Source organism: Amblyomma maculatum, chromosome 1 (genome assembly GCF_055883805.1).
Source record: "Amblyomma maculatum isolate TAMU_Amacu chromosome 1, ASM5588380v1, whole genome shotgun sequence".
Taxonomy (NCBI): domain Eukaryota; kingdom Metazoa; phylum Arthropoda; class Arachnida; order Ixodida; family Ixodidae; genus Amblyomma; species Amblyomma maculatum.
This window is the reverse complement of record NC_139344.1, coordinates 280155266-280176669: the sequence shown is the minus strand read 5'-3', so window position 1 is coordinate 280176669 and position 21404 is coordinate 280155266. Positions and strand designations below refer to the sequence as shown.

At 44.5% G+C, this 21404-nt stretch overlaps 1 protein-coding gene across 11 annotated transcripts in view; it reads left to right on the top strand.

Annotated features, from left to right (window-relative positions):
* The first annotated feature begins 293 nt into the window (after nucleotides 1-293).
* Nucleotides 294-21404, top strand: part of LOC146206664 (bromodomain-containing protein 8-like) — a 158853-nt gene continuing 137742 nt past the window's right edge. For 6 of the 11 annotated variants that reach the window (XM_084591449.1, XM_084591447.1, XM_084591445.1 and 3 more), the window contains exons 1-5: nucleotides 487-934; nucleotides 1062-1131; nucleotides 1192-1241; nucleotides 1317-1436; nucleotides 11415-11495. In XM_084591449.1, coding sequence (XP_084447575.1) covers nucleotides 801-934; nucleotides 1062-1131; nucleotides 1192-1241; nucleotides 1317-1436; nucleotides 11415-11495 — 455 coding nt within the window. In that variant the 5' untranslated portion in view covers nucleotides 487-800. Of the gene's footprint in view, nucleotides 436-481; nucleotides 935-1061; nucleotides 1132-1191; nucleotides 1242-1316; nucleotides 1437-11414; nucleotides 11496-21404 lie in introns of those variants that run through there. The other 5 variants (XM_084591448.1, XM_084591443.1, XM_084591441.1 and 2 more) reach the window with 4 other exon arrangements.

Below are 21404 nucleotides of genomic sequence, written 5' to 3'. Positions count from 1 at the left end.
CTTCAAATACGAAACGTTAAATAAGCTTATAACATGTGTGAAGATCATTATGACCTTTTCTACGACTTCGTTCGCGCTTAGAAAACACGTGAAGAGTTGAATTTAATTTAATCCTGTCGTGCCATTTAATTTAATCCTGTCGATGCCGAGTTTCAAGTACAGCGCAGCAGACTCGCGTCTCGCCCATAAACTCGAAGTTGGAATACCCAGCAAAATACAAGTGCTCCAAGAACACGTACGGTCAGTACGGCAGTAAGGTACGGCGGTACATTGACCTTGCATGGAGTATGGACGTATGGAGTTGTTTCCTTCCTCCCTCCAAGGTATATGCCCGATGTCTTTCGCCTCCGAGGCACGCAGCGCCACTACAGTGAAAACGGCACTCGCCTTACAACTACAACTCTCAACAATAATACAAGATGGCGTCGTCACCAAGTAGGACGTTTTTCTCTGAAAGTTTCTTAACTGTTTTTATACGCCTGCTAGTGCTAATAATATTCGGAAGTATTGTCGGTTACCTCTGTATAATTAAAACGTTTCCCACTTTCTTGATATTTGTGTATCGTTGAAGCATGAGGGGCCTGCGTCCATATCAGTTGCTGGGTTGCTCCTGTCACATGAGAGCATAGTTGTTTTGTCGTTCATTCGGACGGGAGTGCAGAATAATTCAGTACCATTAATTTTAGTTTAGGTGTGGTTGCATTACCGCTGGAGATTTTGTGTTAACAGTATTGTTTTGTAGGGGATACTAGGATTTGTTGTGACCCAAACCCAATAGCCCAGCGCCACGATCTGAAATAATGCCGGCCGATGGACATTCTGCGTTGCTCGATCTTTCAGAATATCGCCTCAAACAAAGTCCGACTGATGTGTGGTCTACGCGCGAACGGCTCTGTTTGGCATCATCGGTGTTGCGGAGCGGAGACCAGAATTGGTACGAATCTGCCTGCGCTTTGCGCGGTGCAAAGCACGTGCGTTAAGCGCCACCGGCTTTTTAGCGCCATGCCTTGATAAAGGAGCCGTGATGTCCCACAGGTAATACGGATGTGCTTTTATTTCAGGGTGTCTGTGAGCAGAGCGATACGCCCTTTCGGCGAAAGTAACCGGCCAAATGATTGGTTCTCTCAAAAGGTAGGCTGAACAGTGCTTTTTTACGCCAGTGATTTAACGGTTATTTATTGCCTCTGCCAGAACTGCGCCCTCCAGTATGCGGATCTTCTGGAAAAAGTGGAATCTCCGAAGTGAGTTTTCTGAAGCACCCTTGCTGGTGCATTCGAGCATTGGTGGTCGTTGCTAGCAGCATGCTCGTATTACAGGCGCAAGCGAGGTGAACGCGGCGAGATCGAGACTCCGGGCGCTCACATCGTCAGAAAGCTTACCTTGGAGCGCATTGAAGAGCTAAAGAACATTATCCAGGAGGAGCAGCAACGGCACAAGTGCGTACTTTCATTTCGCTAGCTGTTCTGTGGCATGCCAAGCGCTTAGGTGGAAGTCTTCCCTTATAGCCCTAGCTGTCGTTTCCCGCCCAGTTTAGTTGCAACGCAGTGATTTGCTATTTATGGATGCTCATTTGTTGCTCGCTAAAGGAATCCGCTGACAGATGCCTTTACCGTGGAACTGCACCGACCCACTGCTAGCACACTGAGGGCCATTGGCCTTGCAGGTGTTACTCTAAGCACTAGGCAATTCCGAGAAGCTGGGTTATCGCCGTTGACACATGTCGTTCAATTTCGCTGGCAGTAAATTACTTATTTGCCAGTATGTTACCTGTGTTCACTTTTGTCATTGAAATGACAGCATGCAGCTTGGCGTCTTAATTTGTGGCAGCAGTGTATACAACAATTGTATTAGGTACAGTATATTGGATTGCAGCTATATGACTCAATAGTAGATGACTGTTTACAACTGGGTGATTGTGGTACGATTCCTGATAGGTGTGGCTATTATATTTGTATCTTCATTATGCAACTCTTGTGGACACCATGTACTTTGCAGTATTGGTGCATGTTAAGGAACCTCGGAGTGATAAAAAGCCTTCCATTATGGCGTCCCTCATAGCCTGAGTCGACTCAAAACCCTATAAGCCACAAACCATCATGGTAGTTTCTAAAGGTATCAGGGCATTGTAAGAAATTACCATGATGAATAAGTGGGTACCTGTATGAAATGTGTTATTGGGTCACTGTTGACATGCGCTTCTGCCTAATCTCTTCCTACCTGCTTTGGTGGCATAGTGGCTAATGAGATTCTCTGCTGGACATCAGATTATGGGCCCAGTGCTTGGCTGTGGTTGCTGCTGGGTGCTGGTGAAATGCTTAAGCTCTGTGTTTAAGTTTGTGGGCATGAGGCGGGAATTAATTAGGGTGTGTTTATTTATTCATTTGAATTACTGTTGGTCTCTGCTTAAGGCCCTGCCAGGTAGGCTTTCCACAAAACAGATTCTACAAACGAAAGTAAAATTAAAGCACCTTATGTAGAAAAGAGAAATAACAGAAGCACTTTGTACAACCACAGAAAACTGAAATCTGTGTGAGACGTTTAGAGAGAGGTGTACTAAAAACTTGCAGAAACAGAATTTCAGAAAAGGGGAATTGGTTTGAGAGATGGTCCAATTAATAAAGCAGGGAAAAATGTACGAAATAATCCTTAACAAAGCAATTGCTAGTTTAGATTGTGGAGGCTACTTTTGAGCAAAAACTAGAAGATGATTCAGCATTAGCAACCGATGTGACCGGGTGGCTCAGCTCGCTTGTTATTAGCGGATAGAAAGTGTGTCTGATTGCGTCATAGTGGTATGGATATTTGGTTATCATAGAGGCCGGATTGTCTCGTAATGCCCATGTATATGGGAATGGAGGAAGCGAAATTTTGTTAGCATACTTTAGTACTAGTCTAATGCAAGCTTATTAGGCTAAAAATTGGTTGTGCTAGTACTAGATGAACATATCGTTTGAGGAAAAAGAAGTTCACATATGCAAAGGAAGTAATGCTAGTGATCAAATGTTCTTTTTTACAATGCTTAGAAAAGGGCAGTGTAGATGGCAGCAGTGGAATCTGTACGACTTGCATCATCCATACTACAGCATTGCTAGTCTTCCGGATTGTGGAGGTTTGTGTGACCAAAACATAATATATTGGATACAAGATTAGATTGACAAACCAGATCAATAATTTTTTTTAATTTTTTTTTATTTTTTGACTGAAGTGGAAGAAATTGCTGAAAAGGATGTTATATGCACCGAAAAGCCCAGAAAAAGTTGTGCATTTCAAGAAATGGGGCCTGCGTGCAAAAGTTGTAATTGGCACCTTTGCCTGTACCAACAAGGCTCCACTATTGTTCTGAGCTGTGGTGCTAGGTGTAGTCTAGGGTAATTGCAGTGGTGGTCCCCCAAACTCTGGCTGTAGGATAATGTTAGAAGGGACCTGTAATAAGCTAGGAGAATTATGTTTTGTGCTCTGTTAGTGAGTGCTATGTGCTGTGTAGGACAAGGTAACTAGCTTGATGTATTCACGGCATGTGCACATTGCATGCTAGTTGCGATATCGCGCCTATGTCCTAAGGTGTTCAGAGCATTAAGGCAACTCTGTTATTTTTTGTGCCTTCTCACATGTTATTGAAATTCTGGCAGTTTCTGGGTTCTTTGTGCCAAATTTTGCAGCAGAAATGAATATTAATGCTTCCAGTTTTGTGGTTTCAGTAGAGGAGATTTGTGTGGATGCGTGAGCAACAATACTAGATTCTGCTTTCAGTGCAGGCCAAAATTTCGAGCTGGCTCTTTTCTCAGAAAAATTTTGACCCACTTACAGTTTAGCGAAACAAGGCGAACATGATAGGTTTTATGACAGCAGCTGTGACGTCATAAGTTGGTCTTAGACTCGGTATATTTAAAAACTGTTATTGTACCGGGGAGGGGGAAATCTAAGGAATATGGTTCAGTAACATACTCTAAACGAGCTCAGGAGTTGCCTAAGAACGGAAGTAAAAAAACTTCCAAAGTGGCTTCGTTGATTAGAGGAGGAACAGTTAAAGACAATAGAAGCAGGTGCAATTGCAGAAATGGTCAACTGGTCATTTTTGAACCTTTCCTCAATTTTAGTGAACAGACTAGGTTTGTATATATAATGGAACCAGCTGCCATCTAAAAAAAAAAAAAAATTCATGGTTTTAGAGAACAGGGCCATTTGAAGTAATTATTTATGAAATTTGTCTTATACATAAGCTCCTGTTTATTGGACATCATTATAGGGCCTTTTCATGGCTGATGACATTGTGGATGAGGTAGCTTTTGTAATTTTTGCTTTTGGCAACTTTCCTGAGATGCAACTTTGATCGTCAAAATGCCAAGTTTGTTGTATCATTGAGTGCATTGAAAGAAAAGTAGTATTATATTGGGTACTCGTATAGTCTATTGAGTGTGTTTATTATGTATTATGTACAGCTAGTACACTTGTATCTCAGTTCAGTCGTTCAGTCGTGTCCGACTCTCCGTGACTCTATAGACCATGTCACGCCACGCTTTCCGGTCTCTCACTATCTTCCTAACATCACATAACTTCATCTGCAGCGCCTCGAGGATGCCATCTAACCATCGCGTTCGCTGCCTACCACTTCTCCGGCGACCCTCAACCTTTCCCAACATCAAATCTTTCTCCAGCGACTCCTCTCTTCTCATCAGATGACCAAAGTATCTGAGCTTTAACTTTAGAATTTGACCCTCCAATGAGCAGTCAGGGTTTATGGTCGACAGTATCGACTGATTTGATCTTCTGGCAGTCCAAGGAACTCTCAAGAGTCTCCGCCAGCACCACAATTCAAACGCATCAACTCTTCGGCGGTCAGCCTTCTTCACAGTCCAACTCTCGCATCCATACTGGAAAGACCATAGCACGAGTTATACGGATCTTGGTTGACAGACTAATGTCTCTGCTCTTTACTTGGCAGTCAAGGCTAACCATGGCTCTCTTTCCCAGAAGCAGGCGTCTCCTAATTTCATGGCTGCAGTCTCCTTCTGAGGTAACCTTGGAGCCCAAGAAGAGAAAATCTGTCACCGCTTCCACTTCTTGTCCCTTAATGCTCCAGGACTTGATAGGGCAAGACGCCATGATCTTTGTCTTTTTAATGTTCAGTTTAAGCCCAAACTTCTAACTCTCTTCTTGTACGCGCATCAGAAGTCTCATGAGTTCCACTTCACTTTCTGCCATTAAAGTGGTATCATCCGCATACCTAAGGTTGTTGATACGTTTTCCAGCAATCTTCACTCCAGCTGAAGACTCGTCCAGACCGGCCTTCCTCATGATGCACTCTGCATATAGGTTAAATAGGCAGGGCGACAGTATGCAGCCTTGCCTCACTCCTTTCTCAATCGGAAACCAATCAGTAAGACCATGCCCAGGTCTGACTGTGGCCTCTTGCCCTTCATACAGGTTCCTGAGGAGACAGATGAGGTGAATTGGAACTCCCATCTCTTGGAGAGCTTGCCACAATCTACTGTGATCTACGCAGTCAAACGCTTTCGCATAATCAATAAAGCAGAAGTAGATGGGTTTCTGGAACTCTTGCTTTTTCCATGATCCAGCGAAGGTTGGCAATTTGGTCTCTAGTTCCCCTGGCCTTGCGAAACCGAGCTTGCACGTCTGGAAACTCCCGATCCACATACTGCTGCAGCCTACCTTGGAGGATTTTCAACATCACCTTGCTAGCATGCGAAATAAGCGCTATCGTGCGGTAGTTGGAACAATCTTTGGCACTGCCTTTCTTTGGAATGGGGATGTAAACCGACCTCCTCCAATCCTGTGGCCACTGCAGGGTTGTCCAAATCTTCTGACATAATGTATGCAGAATGTTAATAGCGTCGTGGTTGAGGTTTTGAAGCAACTCATCTGGAATACCATCAATTCCGCTAGCTTTGTTCTTAGCAAGGCTGGCTAAGGCCCATTCAACTTCACTCTTCAGGATGCCCAGCTCGAGATTAGTAATCACAACCGTCTTATGTTGGGTTTGCACATCCGGGTCCTTCTTGTACAGTTGTTCTGTGTATTCCTGCCGCCTCTTCTTTATCTCTGAGGCTTCAGTGGGTCCTTGCCTCGTTTGTCCTTTATCACGCCCAGCTTAGCACAGAAGCTTCCTTTGATATCTTTGTCTTATACAGAGCTCTTTTGTTCCTTAATTGGCTGTTGTCCTCAACTGCTTGGCACTGTATGTTCAGGAAGGCATTCTTATCTCTCCTTGCTATTTTCTGAAAATCCGCATGGAGAACCTTGTATCTTTCTCTTTCCCTCATAACTTTTGCCATCCTCCGGTCTTTAGCTATTTGCAAAGCCTCTTCAGATAACCAGTTTGCTTTCTTGCATTTCTTTTGCTTTGGAACTACCTTAGTAGCAACGTCTTGTATTATATCACGAAGATCAGTCCACATCTCTTCAGGCTCTCTGTCTTCTATATCTAATTCTTGAAATCGATTCCTCACTTCCACAGCATATTATGATGGAATTTGATCCAGATCATACCTGAAAGGCCTTCTAGTTTTCTGCGTTTTTCTCAATCGAAGCTTAATTTTGGCAACAAGAAGCTGATGATCGGTGCCACAATCGGCCCCAGGTCTTGTTTTTACTGTACACTTGTATCTAGCAGTTAGTATATTTGTTTTTTGACACTGCTTTTGCTATGACTGCTATTGTGAAGATTTGTTTAATTTATATTTTGTCATTTGCTGATTTCTGATACTGGCAGGGCTGAGTGCTATTAGGCTTTGAGCACACGCGTGGTCGGGGGTTTAAATATTTTCTTTTTTTCCCAATAAACAGTTGGTAGTAGTGTGCGCATGTGGAGTCCTCTTTCTTGTGTTGTTTTCTTCGCGCCGTACTGGTTTTCTAGTCATGAATCAACTCGCTCCGCAGGCTGTTATTCTAGTTATTTACCTATGTGTCCTGTGCTCCACCATCTGTTAGAAAATGATCTACTATATTTGTTTATCTCTAGTAATTGCAATGCTGAGAACGCACTTCATGCTATCTTCGGAACAAAGGTTCGGATATAGTGTGTCATTTTTGTTTTTCTTTCGCTGCTTGCCAAGGTAGCTCTACCACCATGCTCGCCAGTTTTGAGGAGAAGGCAACTTTTTGGCAGCACCGGAGTCTTAAAACGAGGCGAGGCTAAATATGGGCATGAAGAAAGGCTGGAATGTGGGAATGAAAGAAGAAAGGAATAAAAAGTTGTATTCATGGAGGGCTCAGACTCTCCTGTCCACTGTCATCTGTGGCGCTTTATGTAATAGGGGAATAAATGCATTTTCTTCGCTTAATCGCAGTTGACAGTCCAAACCACCGACCCCACTCAGTGATCATGTGCGCTACCGAGCGCATGCCAACCACTGCGGGCCGTGATACTGGGAACAAAGGAACAACACGTGCTGACAAAAAACAGGCATTTATTGCTGCAGTAACAACAACACCAGCTAGCAATAAAACTCTGCATTGAATCAAGGTCGTTTGACTCACCAGCAAGGTTATGGGCAAATATTCGCTCACGCCAGGGACAGGGCGATCAAGTGGGAAAAGTTTGCGAGGCTGTGCCTCGCTGGCGACTACGGAGTGCCACGAGGATACGTCTGCTCGCGTAGAGTTCCCCATGCCGAAGAGACTTTGCTCCTCTTGCATGCGCAGGGATGAGGCCTTTCTTGGCGCTCGTGCTGCCGCCGCGCTGGCGCCATCTCTCACTACTTAGTATCCACGCTGGCACCATCATGCGATAGCTAGGGCAACTACCACGGTGGGAAAGCCGACTTTCAATGAGACGATGGGAAATCGTTCCCTACACATCTGAGCACCTAACTTTATCTGGGCCGATGGCCAAAATGTTCAGCGTGTCATGGTGGCTCTAAACACGTGTTGAAGCCGAATCACACGATGGGCCATTCGTCTGCGGATCGCGGATTACATGTTAACATGTCACAGCTATGTGAGGCGCACTGCACTTGGTGTGCCAACCAGCCCGCTGTTCTCAATGTTTCAGCTCCCAGAAATAGACTCCCTCACCACAAACATCCTTGCATAGTCGGGGGACAATAGGAGATGTGTCTTTGCACTTGTCGATGAAATTTGTTGATTGCTTGGGCTAGGGCTGTGGTGGGGTGAATGGGGAATTGGACATGACAGGGTTGGTAGGCCTGAGATGTGCGCGGACAAAAGCTCGTCTCCTTCTTTTTCCTGCTTCCCGGTGTTGCCATTTGCGTTAAAATAGTTTAACAAATATGGTTTGTCCGGTGTGCTGTAATTTAAATGCGACTGCGTTAGCGCAAGTCAGTGGTCTTGAGGTGGGAAACTGTGGGGTCACCAGTTGGTCTGTGGACGCTACAGGGGGCGCTCATACGATTAGTGGGTCAAACGAAGTACCTGGGTGTTTATATCAGCTATGGGCATAACTATTTATCAGAGCATAAAAAGCATCTCAAAGCGAAGGCGATCCGATACAAGGGAGTACTGGGCCACCACGCGCTGTGGTTATTCAATCGCTACAAGGTGATGCGAGCCGTGTGGAACTTGGTGGCAGTTCCGGACTTCACTTATGGGAACGCGGTCCTGTGCATCTCGTAAGTAATAAGAGAACTTCTGGAACGGCGTCAGCGCGATGCAGGCCGTCTCGCACTGGGGATTTCCAAGTACGCACGCACATTTCGAAGAAGCACAAGTAGATATGGATTGGTCCTCCTTCGTGTCACGGGAGGCTGTGGCGAAGTACTCGTTTGGGTGGCGGCTCTTGAGTCCCCGCCAGCATATCTCTCGCCAGGTATGGATTCATGTCATTTTCACGAGTGGAACCACACTGTGGACTAAGCTCGCAAGGGCCCTTTGTGACCAGTATGGCCTCCTGACAGTTTGCATAGCAGGACTGGGGCCTGCACACACGAGTCATGCACGAAGGTTCGCGAGCAGCTCACCCTGGCGGTGTATATCCAGTGGAAGTAGTTGATTGCGAAGATGGACTGCTATGGACTATGAGAGGAAGTGGGCGGAGGGAGGCATGCTGTGGTGCCCTAGGGACGAGAACGTGGCGAGCATGCTTTACGGCGAATCACACTGCACCATTTGTGGTACAGAAGAAGAAACACTGCAAATGTGGTGATAAGCTGCAAGGAAATTCGACCTCATGCCAGCACGTATTCACTATCGGCTGCGCTTGGCTTTGAATAATCTCTGGACAGACACGCAAAGCAACAAAGCGTCATCTTGAACATTGGTGGAATGGGGCCTCAGTACAGAGGTCTGCACCCATTGAATCTCAAGCATGCCTGTGATGATCTGAACTTTGTTGACAACATTTCCTAGCTTTTGTTTGCTTGACAGTGCGTTTGACATTGCGGTCTCTCCGTTAAAAAGGGTACAGCCAGTATCACCATCACCATGTGGGCTTTTTTGGTCCACGTAGTCAGCTTGATGGCATCAGACCACAGACCAGTTTGCAGTGACATTTGAATACCTGATGACATTTGAATACCTGAGAAAGGTGGAGGGGGCATGTTCGCGGACAGCAGTAAGGCATTGAATATGCAGTAAGGCAGTTTATATGCAGTCTTCTTTATCTTCACATCCTCGACTACAGTTGCCCTTAAAAGGAATGATCATGATCTCGCATTATAATCGCAGTACATAAAATTTTTAAATTTTCTTTGGGTGCAAACTGCCGCCTTATTTGTTGTTGCAGTATTTAAGCGTAAACATGGTGTGATGGCGGAGGGCGTAGCTCAAGGAGAAACGTTCCCAATGTTTTTGCGGCGATTGTAAAGGTGTAGGAAATTCCTCGAGACCGGCCCAGGTTGTGTGTGAAAATTTGCTGCATTTACCAGCTGTCCAGGAGGTCCAGAGTCTCAAGGGCTGATTGGCCATGTGATCTAGTGCCCACGTTTTATGGAAAGGAAATGCACTAACTCCTATTTGCTATGCGATGTCGGGGCTCGTTAAACAGTCCCAAGTATTAGAATTGACTTTGAGCCTTCCACAATGGCAGAGGTCTCGGACACATGGCCCATGAAGCTGTGTGATGCAGCTCGCAACTACAAAATTTTCAGCATTTGTTCTGAAGGCGTCTGCCAACTTCTCAAGTCTGCTTTACCATTAGCCTTGTTTTCTTGCTAAAACTGAAGTAAAAGGCCTTGTCTCCAGGTGGTACACATTCTTTGGGAAATGGAAAGGACTTGGAACATTAATTTGTACAAACTTAGGATGGGTGTCAGCTGCCTTTAAGGGCAAGGCGCCGGACAGTCTGCCTCAAGTCTACATTTTTTCTTTTTTGAATAAGTGATGATGGTATTTAGTATTAATCATTGTACCCTTTCAGTAGCTCTCTCCGAACTAACGTGTAGTGCCGCCCTCTGGTGTTGAAGGAGAATCGTGCACATGCTATTTGTTTTGCTGGTAGAATGGGAGGTTCTGCTGTGGGGATGCAGCATTTTGGTTTATTTTCAGTTTTTATTTTTATTATTTCTTTTGTATCTGCTCCTGGCCCCTGAGGGACAAAATTTTCCGAATGTGGCCTGCATAGCAATAAGAGTTTGAGACTTCTGCACTGTGGCATGGTCCACAGCTTGTGTATAGCTCTGGGACATAGAAGCTCACATGCCACTATAGCCATGTGATCCAGTTGGGCCTGCGATTTGGAGCACATTATGTGACAATCAGTACTTGTTTGAAAATCCTGGATTTTCTAGGTTGCACAGTATTGTGCATCTTTATCATAGATTCTTTCATATGTTTTCCTGCACTTGGAGCTTGCTTATTGTGGTAACTTATGTATTTTTGCAAGTCTGGTAATATTGTTTACCTAGTTCAGCCACATATGGTATGAACTCAATACTAGTTCATGCCGAGAACGAGGAACCAAAAACTGCCAATGCCGCGTTGCTGCACAAGCATAACAGTGGTGTCATTTGTTGTCTGCAGTGGAAAGCGTATTCAGAGGACACCTTGCCATATGGCACCTTTCGTGTTGCTTTGCTCTGCAAACAGCAGATGGTGCCCCCACTGCCTTTTGGCAGTAAGCCAGCTTGGCGGCTTTCAATTTCTTGTTCTTGGCGTCGGCATGTGCAGGTTTGCACTGTGTATGGATGAACCAGGCCAATACCATCATCAAACTTATTGTGAGATATTTACCGTGATGTGCAAGCTCCAGTTGCTGTTTCACTGCAAACAAACGAGTAGTTGAGGTGCAAACATTTAGTCTTAACGATAAAGATGCATAGATTTGTAGTCATGTCCTATGTGTAGGTTATTTCTCTATGTCTGTATTGTAGGTATGTGCAGTCTGTTTGAATTGCTTGAATTTTGTTTTATAAATACTTCTCTTTATGATAACACCTTTCTTAAATTTAAAAGTGCAGCACGAGTAAAGCTTTGAATTCATTATTTCTTGTTATTTCCAGGAAATTATGCTGGGACATTGAACAACTCAAAGCTGGACAAGTAGATGATAAATTGGATGAGCTGTTGAAACAGATTCAAGAGTAAGTTTGTTTGGCTGTCTCACGCCTGTAAATTAGTGCTGCTATTTTGTCCTGCCTTTCTTTTTAATTGATTTTAGCCTTGTACAGCTTATGGGACTTCATTATACAGTGGTCCATATTACTTTTACGATTTGTATTTCCATTTAAAGCATAGGGACTAAATGGGATGCCTGAAAGGGCACTACACCACTGCAGTGAATTTATGAGAAGCCACTAATAAGATGGTTGGAGGAGCTGCTTTTTTGGGTAGCCAAGTATGTTGCAGGACAAAGGGCTTCCACAGTCACTTCCTGTATTGTACAAATTTTTTTGTGTACTGCTGTATCACATGAATTGCAGTAGGAAAATTCCACAGTGAAACATTTGCAGATTTTGGATTTCACACCTCAGAAACGTGTGGGGTATGAGTGCAGTGCATGCATTTTTCAAAGTGGGGCTGATTGCGCAGGCAGGAGGACTGTGGCACACATCATGCATGGAACTCAGATCTGAACGTGAAATGCAGCTGGAGTAGTTTTGAATCGCTTTCTTTTCAATTTAGGCTGAGAAAAAATTCACAGGATGATTATGAGCGATTGTTTGAGTGGTAAAATTTTTGTTAGAGCAAATGATTTATTTGAGCAAATGAGCATTTTGGTCTAAACTACTGTGTTCCTCTCCAATGCTCGAGTGCACATACTGCTACAGACTTTGCCTTGTGCGGCATACCCCTTCTGTGAAGTGATGTGCCATATCAAATTCAGCAGTTCTTTCAGTTAAGGCCCAAAACCTTATTGGTCAAATATTTAGGGGAATCCCCCAAGGTGGAGTAGATTTGTAATAAGGGAGTAATCACTCATTGACGTCCACCCAAGTGCAGCCATACGGCTACAAAGGAAAGCTGTACAGCTTTCTCAGAACGTCATGATCCGGGGATCGAACCCGGGACCACTGCCTTTCTGGGGCAGTCACTCTATCAATGGAGCTAACCAGGACAGTCAGCACAAAAGATGGTAGGGCTAGAGTGAATTGATTAATAACTCGAAGGGGGAATCATGTTTGTCGGATATTTTCAGCTTGAAATCTCAATCAGTGTGGAAAAAGTAGGACAATTTGAGCATTTAAATTTTCTGTAACTCTAAAAAAATTGCCATTTCGCAAATTTTACCTCTCAGACTCCCTGACAGAGAGAGAATGTCTGGAATGGAACATCACTGCTTTTGCACTGTCTCTTCGGCTTATTTCTGTTGCATGCACTGGTGTAGCGTGCTTACAACAGCGTCTTTGGCCTCAGTGAAGTTCATCAAGTGAGCTGCCATTGCTGGTGCTCTGGTCAAACCATGAACATGTTATGTGGTTACTAGTAAGCAGCATCTTGGCGTGATACTAAAGTCTGTTTGACACAGTGCCAACACTGCTGGCGTAAAACTGAGGAATGAGCCAAGAGCAGCTAAAACTCTAAGAGCATTATTTTATCAGATATTTATTGATATTTGTGGGTGTCAACTTAGTCCTCCGGGCCTGGTGTCAGTGCGCAGGCCAATGTCGGGCTTTTTTACACCCAGTGTCATGTGAAAAAAAAAACCTTATGGCGCAGTTTGAACACCGAGCTGAAATGGGTGCGGTTTGCTGTTGTGATATTCAGGGCCAGTCTGTCTAGGCATGCAACTGTCCGTCAGCACAGGCCTCAGGTACAGTGAATAATGGTTGCTCACATATCTTGTCGCTGCGTCTAGCTCCAGTGTTCTGCACTCATCACTTCCTGTTCCCAGCTCTCCCCTGTGCTTGTGAGCAGCTCCTGAAGCAATACAACTTTGTGCATGCTTACACTTTTGTGGCCCCAGAGGGCGAGCAGGGAAGTAGGTGGTGTCCAGAACTTTACTGCAAGCAGACAGGAATTCGTGTATGTCAGAGGGTGTAGCACAAGCTGCTCTACGGACACTTTGAAATCTCACTTGGCAAAAAGACTAAGTGCATGAAACAGTCAAGCCATGAACAGAGGTGGGCAGCTTAAGCACGAGACCTCTGCACAGGCTTCCACTAATGACATAGAAGCATGGCTGGTGCTTTGTTTCTTCATCTCCCTGGGGAGGACATTGCTCTTAAAGCTACTTTTCTAATAGTTGACCAAATTTGATAAAACATGGTATTCTGATTCAGTATCTTGGGCTGATTTCAAATATATAACTATTTTTTTCAATTGGCCGATTAGTTCAAAGTATGCAGCAGTTTTGGTTTCAGTTCGTAGTTGCCAGATTTTTGCTTGACGTCAAGAAACAGAAGTCATGACATTAAAATGTCACGTGGACCAAAAACTCGTGACCTCAAAAAGCAGGCGTGTTGTCTGCTCTGTTTTTAGTGTGACTCCATCATATGCTGTCATGGTGGAGTCACACTGCGGAAAGAGTTGGTCAACTAAATCTGTAAATATGTTTTCATCGTTTTGGCGATTCTGTCACGCCGCAAAAAACACTAAATATTGAGAAACATGCCATTGTCACCTGCGAACAGCTGTCGCCAACTCGTTTTCTGACAATACTTTGTTTGTAGCAGTGCCGATGTCAGCCGCTCACTTCGCTACAATTATTCCCTAATTCCGACGCTATGCGAGCGGCTGGGAAAAATTAAAAAGTGAGAGAGGCTTTGACTATGAAGGAGCGCGCGTAAGGGCTTGTGAGTATATAGTATATAGTTTGAATTACGCTAATCGAGGCACTGCTTTTGTGCACCGTTTTCAGCGCTGCTTCATGTGTGCGAACCTGGTGATCGTTGAGAGAAAATTCACAAATTTTAGTGAATGAAAACGGCCGTGTATAGTTTTGGCACAAGTGAACTGAAATCGACAATTGCTTACATCACAGGACGCGCATACAATCGGCACAAAGCGCCGGTGTGACCTCAGTGCATCGAGCAATGCTGCAAGCGGCCCGGAACTGTCGTCTGCGTTACTTGTGGCCATACCCACATTTTATCGAGCTTTATATTTTATGAGATAGGCTTCCTATAGTAAAGTGGGGACGGAAGACGAACCTTTATTACGGCGTTACATCGCTGACCCGTTCCGAAGTGCTGTCTGGCGAAACCGACTAGGCCTAGCGACGAGTAGGGCAGGCAGAGAGCAGCGCAGTTTGTCGCCGCACCCGCGGGAGGCGCCGTTGCCGAAGGCTCCGCACTTGTGCAATGCATGCTACTGTTGCACGAGTATATCAGCAGTCCTGAAAACATTTGTCTTTTCTGGTACAAAGCCAAGGGGTGCTACACTGCATCTCTGCTGCGCTGCCAGTTACTGCGGTCTCTGCTACGGCGACCGACAACACCATCCGTCGACCATTGCTTCGCCGTCGGCTGCAGCCTTCGAAATTTCAGTGAATTAATATTGCCGTCGAGCATAGTTTTGGCTACAGTGAGCTGTCGTGCTGTCCGTGTGTTAGAACTGTGAACGCTACGGGTGCAATAGAACAGCCGAAGCAAACTGACCAGCAGCATTGTCTCTTACATCAGAAAACTGTGCAATGATGTTATAAATACTTGATTATGGTGTTTTCAGTGAACCTATGTCACAATCAATGCTATAGCGATGGGTCCGGAATGCAAGAGTGAGCATTTCCACAAACATTAAAAAAGAATCAAAATATTTTCTACATCTCCCTTGAGTCTAATACTTGACTGTGATGGTCTTCAAACACAAAGGAAGCGTATGATAAGCTTTTGCACAACTTTGTAATTTGGTGTACGTAAGATACGTACTGCAGATGGCACGGGCAATGCTGGTTGCACGAAGCTGAAGCATAAGCTAAAAAGAGCTGACATTGTAATTTTATTTTTGTGCTTTCTGAGGAAATGTTACTGAGAGAGAGTAACATTTTGTTGTTTCTTTACCGTGCTCTATAAGTGAGGGCCACTGGCAACCCATTGATATTGTAAGTTATAAAAAGTAAGTCATCCACTTCAAAGTAGTAGGGTCTTCTGGCAAGCTAGTTGTCGAAATTTGTTCATCTTCAAAACTGCATGAATAAGACAGGACAGTGGAGACACACACACACACACACACACACACACAAAGCTAGCCTGTCTTAAACTTGCGCAGTTTTGAAGATGAATGAACCTCACAGTAAAAAGTAATGTACCCACTTCTGTTAAAGTGCATGAAAACCTTTATACTAAGCAAGGAAAAGCTATGCAAAGCAGATGCTAAGATCATACTTTGCTCTAACTTTTCGGGCTCCAGAGCTGTGCATCTCTGTGGCTTCTGCTCCCAAAACATTCTTACAAGGGACTGAGCCTCTCAAAACCATTCTTCATCAGACTCGTCTTCACTTGAGGTTTTCCAAAAGAGCGGTTCGATCTGCAAAATTACACCAAACGGTGACATTTGAAAATACTTGGGCCAGCTACACACAATCTAAACAACAACAGTTCTTGTAGATGTAGTTATGATCCTCCACTGGTAATCGTGGCTGATTAAAACATCACCTACTGGAATTGCATCATCATTACCACCACCACCATCACTTGCCCCGCTGTGATGGAGCTATGGTTAGGGTGGTCGACTGCTATATGCTATGGGGGATGTTGTCTCGGCCGCAGTAGCTGCCTTTCGATGGAGGTGAAAAGCAAGGCACCCGTGTGCTGTGCGATGTTAGTGCACGTTAAAAAAAATCCAGGTAGTCGAAGTTTCTGAAGCCCTCCACTACGGCATCTCCTATAGCCTGAGTTGCTTGGAGACGTTAAAACCAATAAACCAACCAGCCAACCATACCTCTGCCATCATCATCATCATCATCATCATAATTTATTGACTCCTTGACTAGGGCATTACATAAAGGGGGGAAGCAAGAAAGGACTTCTCATGGTCATGTTTATTATGCAATGAAAGACGAACAAAAAGGCTTGGTAATATTTTTATGGAACCATGCATAATGATGAACTGTGCAAAAACCAAACGATGCATTCATGTGGGCATATGTATACACAATATTTAAAGTGGTTTATACAAACACAATACGCGCAAAGTAGTGTGCAAGCACAGAGTCACAGGTAGTATGTTTGCTATTATTAACATTAAAAAGCACTAACAAAGCAAAAATTCAAATTAAGGCTGGAGCCAGGTAGTGAAGAAAAATTGAAGACCAAATGCTGTTCATTATTTTAGTTTATCAAAATGAGCTGTTATTAACTGTACAAATTCCGAGTTGTCGCATTCCTAGGTGATAGATTTGGCAATTGAATTCTGTTCACCAATAGCCATGGGAAGAATGACCTTTCTCTTGAATGGGAAGATTGAGCTTTTGTGTAGCTAGTTATACCTATTGAAGGCATTTGTGGAGCCAGTTATATGCTGGCACACTAAGAGATCTGAAAAGTCAGCGCAATGATCGTGCGGGTATTACTGGAAGGGTGGCTCGAAGGTCGGGGCAGTTATAATACAGGTTATGAAATAAGTCCAACCGCAATGTTTTTATTCGGTGAGCTAATGAATTGAGATCAGTTGACAATTTTAGGGCACTAATGCTGACTCGTGTATCATATACAGTCCAATCCGGATGTAAGGAACTCGAAGGGGATAGCGAAATAGTTTGATATATTGATAATTCGATAGCCAGAAATTGGCTTCACATCTATTTGCTTGCACTATGGATGCAATGGACTCACTCACATAATTATTCCGGGCCCCCATTTTTGCTGCTGAGAATATCAAGAAAAGAAAAACCAGTTAGCACGCCCATTCGTTTCTTCCAGCGCCCTTGGCAGTGCGCCAAGATGCTGCGTGGTAATAACATCATGACGTGTTGTCACAAACCCCCGCCTCTACGGTCAAAAGAGGTGCGGGATCCTCTTTACGATTACTCGTCGTTCCTCTATGAGGGTTGTGAACACATTTAAAAGTTAGGCCGGTCAACCCGTGAAACACGTGTGTCGGTGCGTGATTGAGGAATAAGTACAACTAGGTCACTTTCTTTTACAAACAATTGAAGGTTTATAAATAGCAGACCAAAATTACACTGATAATAATAGAGTACAATGAAAGAGAATACAACGCCACGACAAGATATTGATGAAGACGAAGAAATAAATGATAAGAGAAAAAAAAATAACCCGACAATGAACAAAACACTGTGATAAAAAATATGAAGACTATAAAGATAATAAAGCAGGTATTTCAGATATTATAAGTATGAGCAAAAGTTACATAAGAACACAGCGTAAAATACTACTAAGTCAGGTCAAAAGTTAACAAAGCGAAAATAATGTTCGATTGAACAACAGTCCGAAGTTCTCACGTCTTTCTTGTTTGCTGAGGCGTCGAAGGCTGTGTTGCTCGGTAGCGGCGGCCGTACAGGTGCAGAGGACGATGCGTCGATCGCGGGCCCGAAGAACACAATACGCTTTCGGAGCACCGCGGAGTGGCCGGAAGTTTGAATCTTCCCAAACGCACTGGTGAGGGCGTGCTGCTGACGGTTATTTTATACCCTCGGCCGACTACGCAGCAGCCGCGTCAAGGACAGGCGGTCACTGCCCCATCGGCTTGTCGAATCTTGTCCAGAGGAGCGACGGAGTCCCGTGAATTTCGCTCTATATTCCAGCCATAAGCTCCCGCATCTTCCGCTGTATAATAGGTGAGGCAGCTTGTGACACGTGTTTTAGGTTCTGCTAAGTGGGTCAAGAGAGTGGGTGTGAAGTTTTTGCAGAGTTCCAGCACCCTTGATAGGAGTGCTGGTGATGGCTTCCTTGGCTTGTCAAGTCGTTCAAGCCTGTTTTTCGCTATGTTTGCTTTATCACTCTGCACTTGGGGTGGGCACAACACGCACACGAAAAAGCGTCCGGTGTTGTATGCCACATGCTGACCTCGCCTTCACGACGAATGCTCACAAAGCGGTTAGAACATTGGATAAAGCGTCCAACTGCTGCGAACCTTTGAAAGCAGGAAAAGTGAGAGGATGGAGGCAGAATTTTGTTTTCCTCCATTATTCTGCATACCCATGGTGGAAGGAAAGAATATGCACGCTCTTGGCCTCAATCTTTTGCATTGTTTCCCCTCTCTCCAACACCACGGCTGCATTGGCTGCATAACAGCCATTGCCAAACTGGTTTTTTCTCGTTCCTTACACGTGTATTTTGCAAACTTCACATGGCAGACGACCAAAGGTGATGCGATAATCTTTTCTGGAGGCGTACCTTCCCGTGCGTGGTGCGGTGTTCACTATATCGAACAAGTGGTGGAATTTGAGTTCGATATGCAGTCGAACCTGGATATATATCGAACTTGAAGGGGATCGCGAAATAGTCCGATATATAGAAATCTGCTTGAGACGCCACTTGCAATTGTGAAAAATGACACTGTATTTGTTGCAAGTGCTGTGTGAAGCGAACAATGCTAAAAGTTGGTGTCATGATCGCAGCTGACCACTTGCTTTCATTGATTCATAGATGCAAGAGTGGACGACTCGCAAAAAAAAAGAAAAAAAAAAAAAACCTGCCGGCGCAGTCGCTATAGCTTACGCTGCGTCGCACATTCAGCACAAGTAAGGACGACTCTCGCAAAAGAAAAAAAAAAAAATTGCAGCTTCTTACTGTCCACAGCCGCCATAGCATACATTACACTGCACATTCAGCACGACGGCAAGAATAAACGACTCCTGCAAAAAAAAAAAAAAAAAAAAGACCCCTAAAAACTAAAAACCTGCCGCTTCTTAGCGTTCTTAGCGGCCGTAGCTTATGCGCGTTCAGCACAACGGCACGAGACGCACATCGCATGTCAGGCGCCGTGCGCAGAGTGTTCACAACACACACTGGAGAAAGCGTCTCCCATGGGCTGAGCCTGGCTGAGCTACCTTGTCCACGCATGCGTAGTATGTGCTGCTGCGAACGCAGAACGGGAAAGAGAGAGGAAGGGGAGAGATAAAGCTCGGCAAGAAAGTGGGCACACCCTTGCGCTTCGCTCTATTGCGTTTTTTCCTTCTCCCTAACACCACGGTGGCATTGGTTCCTTCTCGTTTCTTCACGCACATGGCTTACAAATGTCACGTTCTGGCGCACCGCAGTATCACCGCAGATGTGTGTGCTTTTGGGGAAAGGGCGCGGCGCTGCCGCCGAACTGTGCCCTCTCATTCCTTCTGTGCGTGGCTTGAAAACATAAAGTCAAAGACGCACCGTCCAATGTGTGCTGCGGAGTTCGATATATGACGCAGCTTTCCTATGCTTTTACATGTGATTTTCAAAGGGATAATCTGCGAGTTTGATATAACCAAAATTCGAAATATTTCTGTTCAGTTGTATTGAGCAAATAAAGTGAGCCACCTGATTCAGGACGCAAGTAATTTAATTAGGTATTGGTGACTCCATATTGCGCAGCCAAACTCAAGTTTTGGTCTAATGTATACCTCATAGGTGAGTTTTCGAATGTAACTGGGTGATAGAGAAACAGAATATCTAATGATGCCAAGTGTTTTTGGTGTGTCAGCCACAAGTTTTGTGATATATTCAGACCAGTCCAGTTTGTTCGTTATAACAACACTTTGCTATCATTATGATTCAATGCACGAACTTTTCATGCAGTTTGATGCATGTGACTATTAATGGGTGGGATGCTTTCTGTACACTTGCATGCTGTTTGCATTTGGACACATTGTTTCAGCAGCAAGATGGCAGTTTCTGTTATATTAAGCGTTTCCGTTGGATTGACTGGTTAGAAGTAGAAGCAATGCAGCGATAAAAAAATGCAGTCTTCAGTGAAGAGGTGAATTGTGGATGAAATGCTTGTAGGAGGTTGTTGATAAAAACTGAAAATAAAAATGGTTCACGAAGAGAGCCTCGTGGTATACCTGAAATAACATAGCAGGTTTTAGAGCGATGGTTGCCAGTTAAGTAAACTGAGTATGGTCTGAGAAGAAGGAAGTAATCCAAGGGAGTGGGATGAGAGTTCAGTCATCAGACAATGGTGTGGGACCCGGTTGAAGGCTTTAGGGAAATCTAGATAAATGGTGTCAGTTTGGAAAGAAGAATCCTGGTTGTGAAAAGTGACTTGTGAGTAGATGACAGGTTCCATCATTTTACATTCAATACGGGTTAATGAGGTAATGAAGTTCGGCTAATGTTTGATGGATCAGAATGATCGCCTGCATAGAAAACCAGGACAACTTTGCTTAATTTTCAGTTATTTGAGATTGAGTTACTTGAAATTGGTTTAAAATTATTTGTAATATCTGGCTTGAAATTTCTGTACGGCCTTTTAGGAACTCTGCCGGTATCTTGTCGGGCCTAGAAGCACTATATGACTTCAGGTTGTCAATAAGTTTACCTGTGTGTTCAGTGGAAATGCCAATTACAGGCATCTGTCGAAAACTGCCGCATGTATAGTTGGTTATATTATGGACTGGTTTTCGAGTAAAAAGGAACGTATTCATAACATCCGCACGATCAGTAGGAACGTGCGAGCCTTATTTGTCATGCAGAATAATATTTTGTGCTGAGTTACGATTTGGTAAGATGATCTTGCAGAATTATTTAGGGTTATTTTTGACATTATGCAAATTATTACTTGTAGTAATCCCGATCGCCATCAGCTCGCGCGCCAAACCGAAGAGGTAGACGAAGTGGAGCCGGAGCCTTGTTGGCACTGCACGGTTGATTCGAACGCTACCCCCGTCGCTTTGGTTTGCAGACGTTGCTTGCGGTCTTAGTGCTCCAATAAACCCCTTACACTTGGTGGAGGTTCGGTCGTCGCCCCAGTCCTCCTCGCAAATTTCACCCTGGAGCTTCGGAACCGCACGCTACCGCCTCCGGTCACAACCATGCAGGACGCTCCCAGCCAACCATCGGCGCCCATCCCTGCCACTCCTGCCACCATCATCTGTCCCGGGGCACAACGCCCCCGTGACCCACCTTTCTTCAGTGGTACCGACGACCACGACGTTGACGACTGGCTGGCCT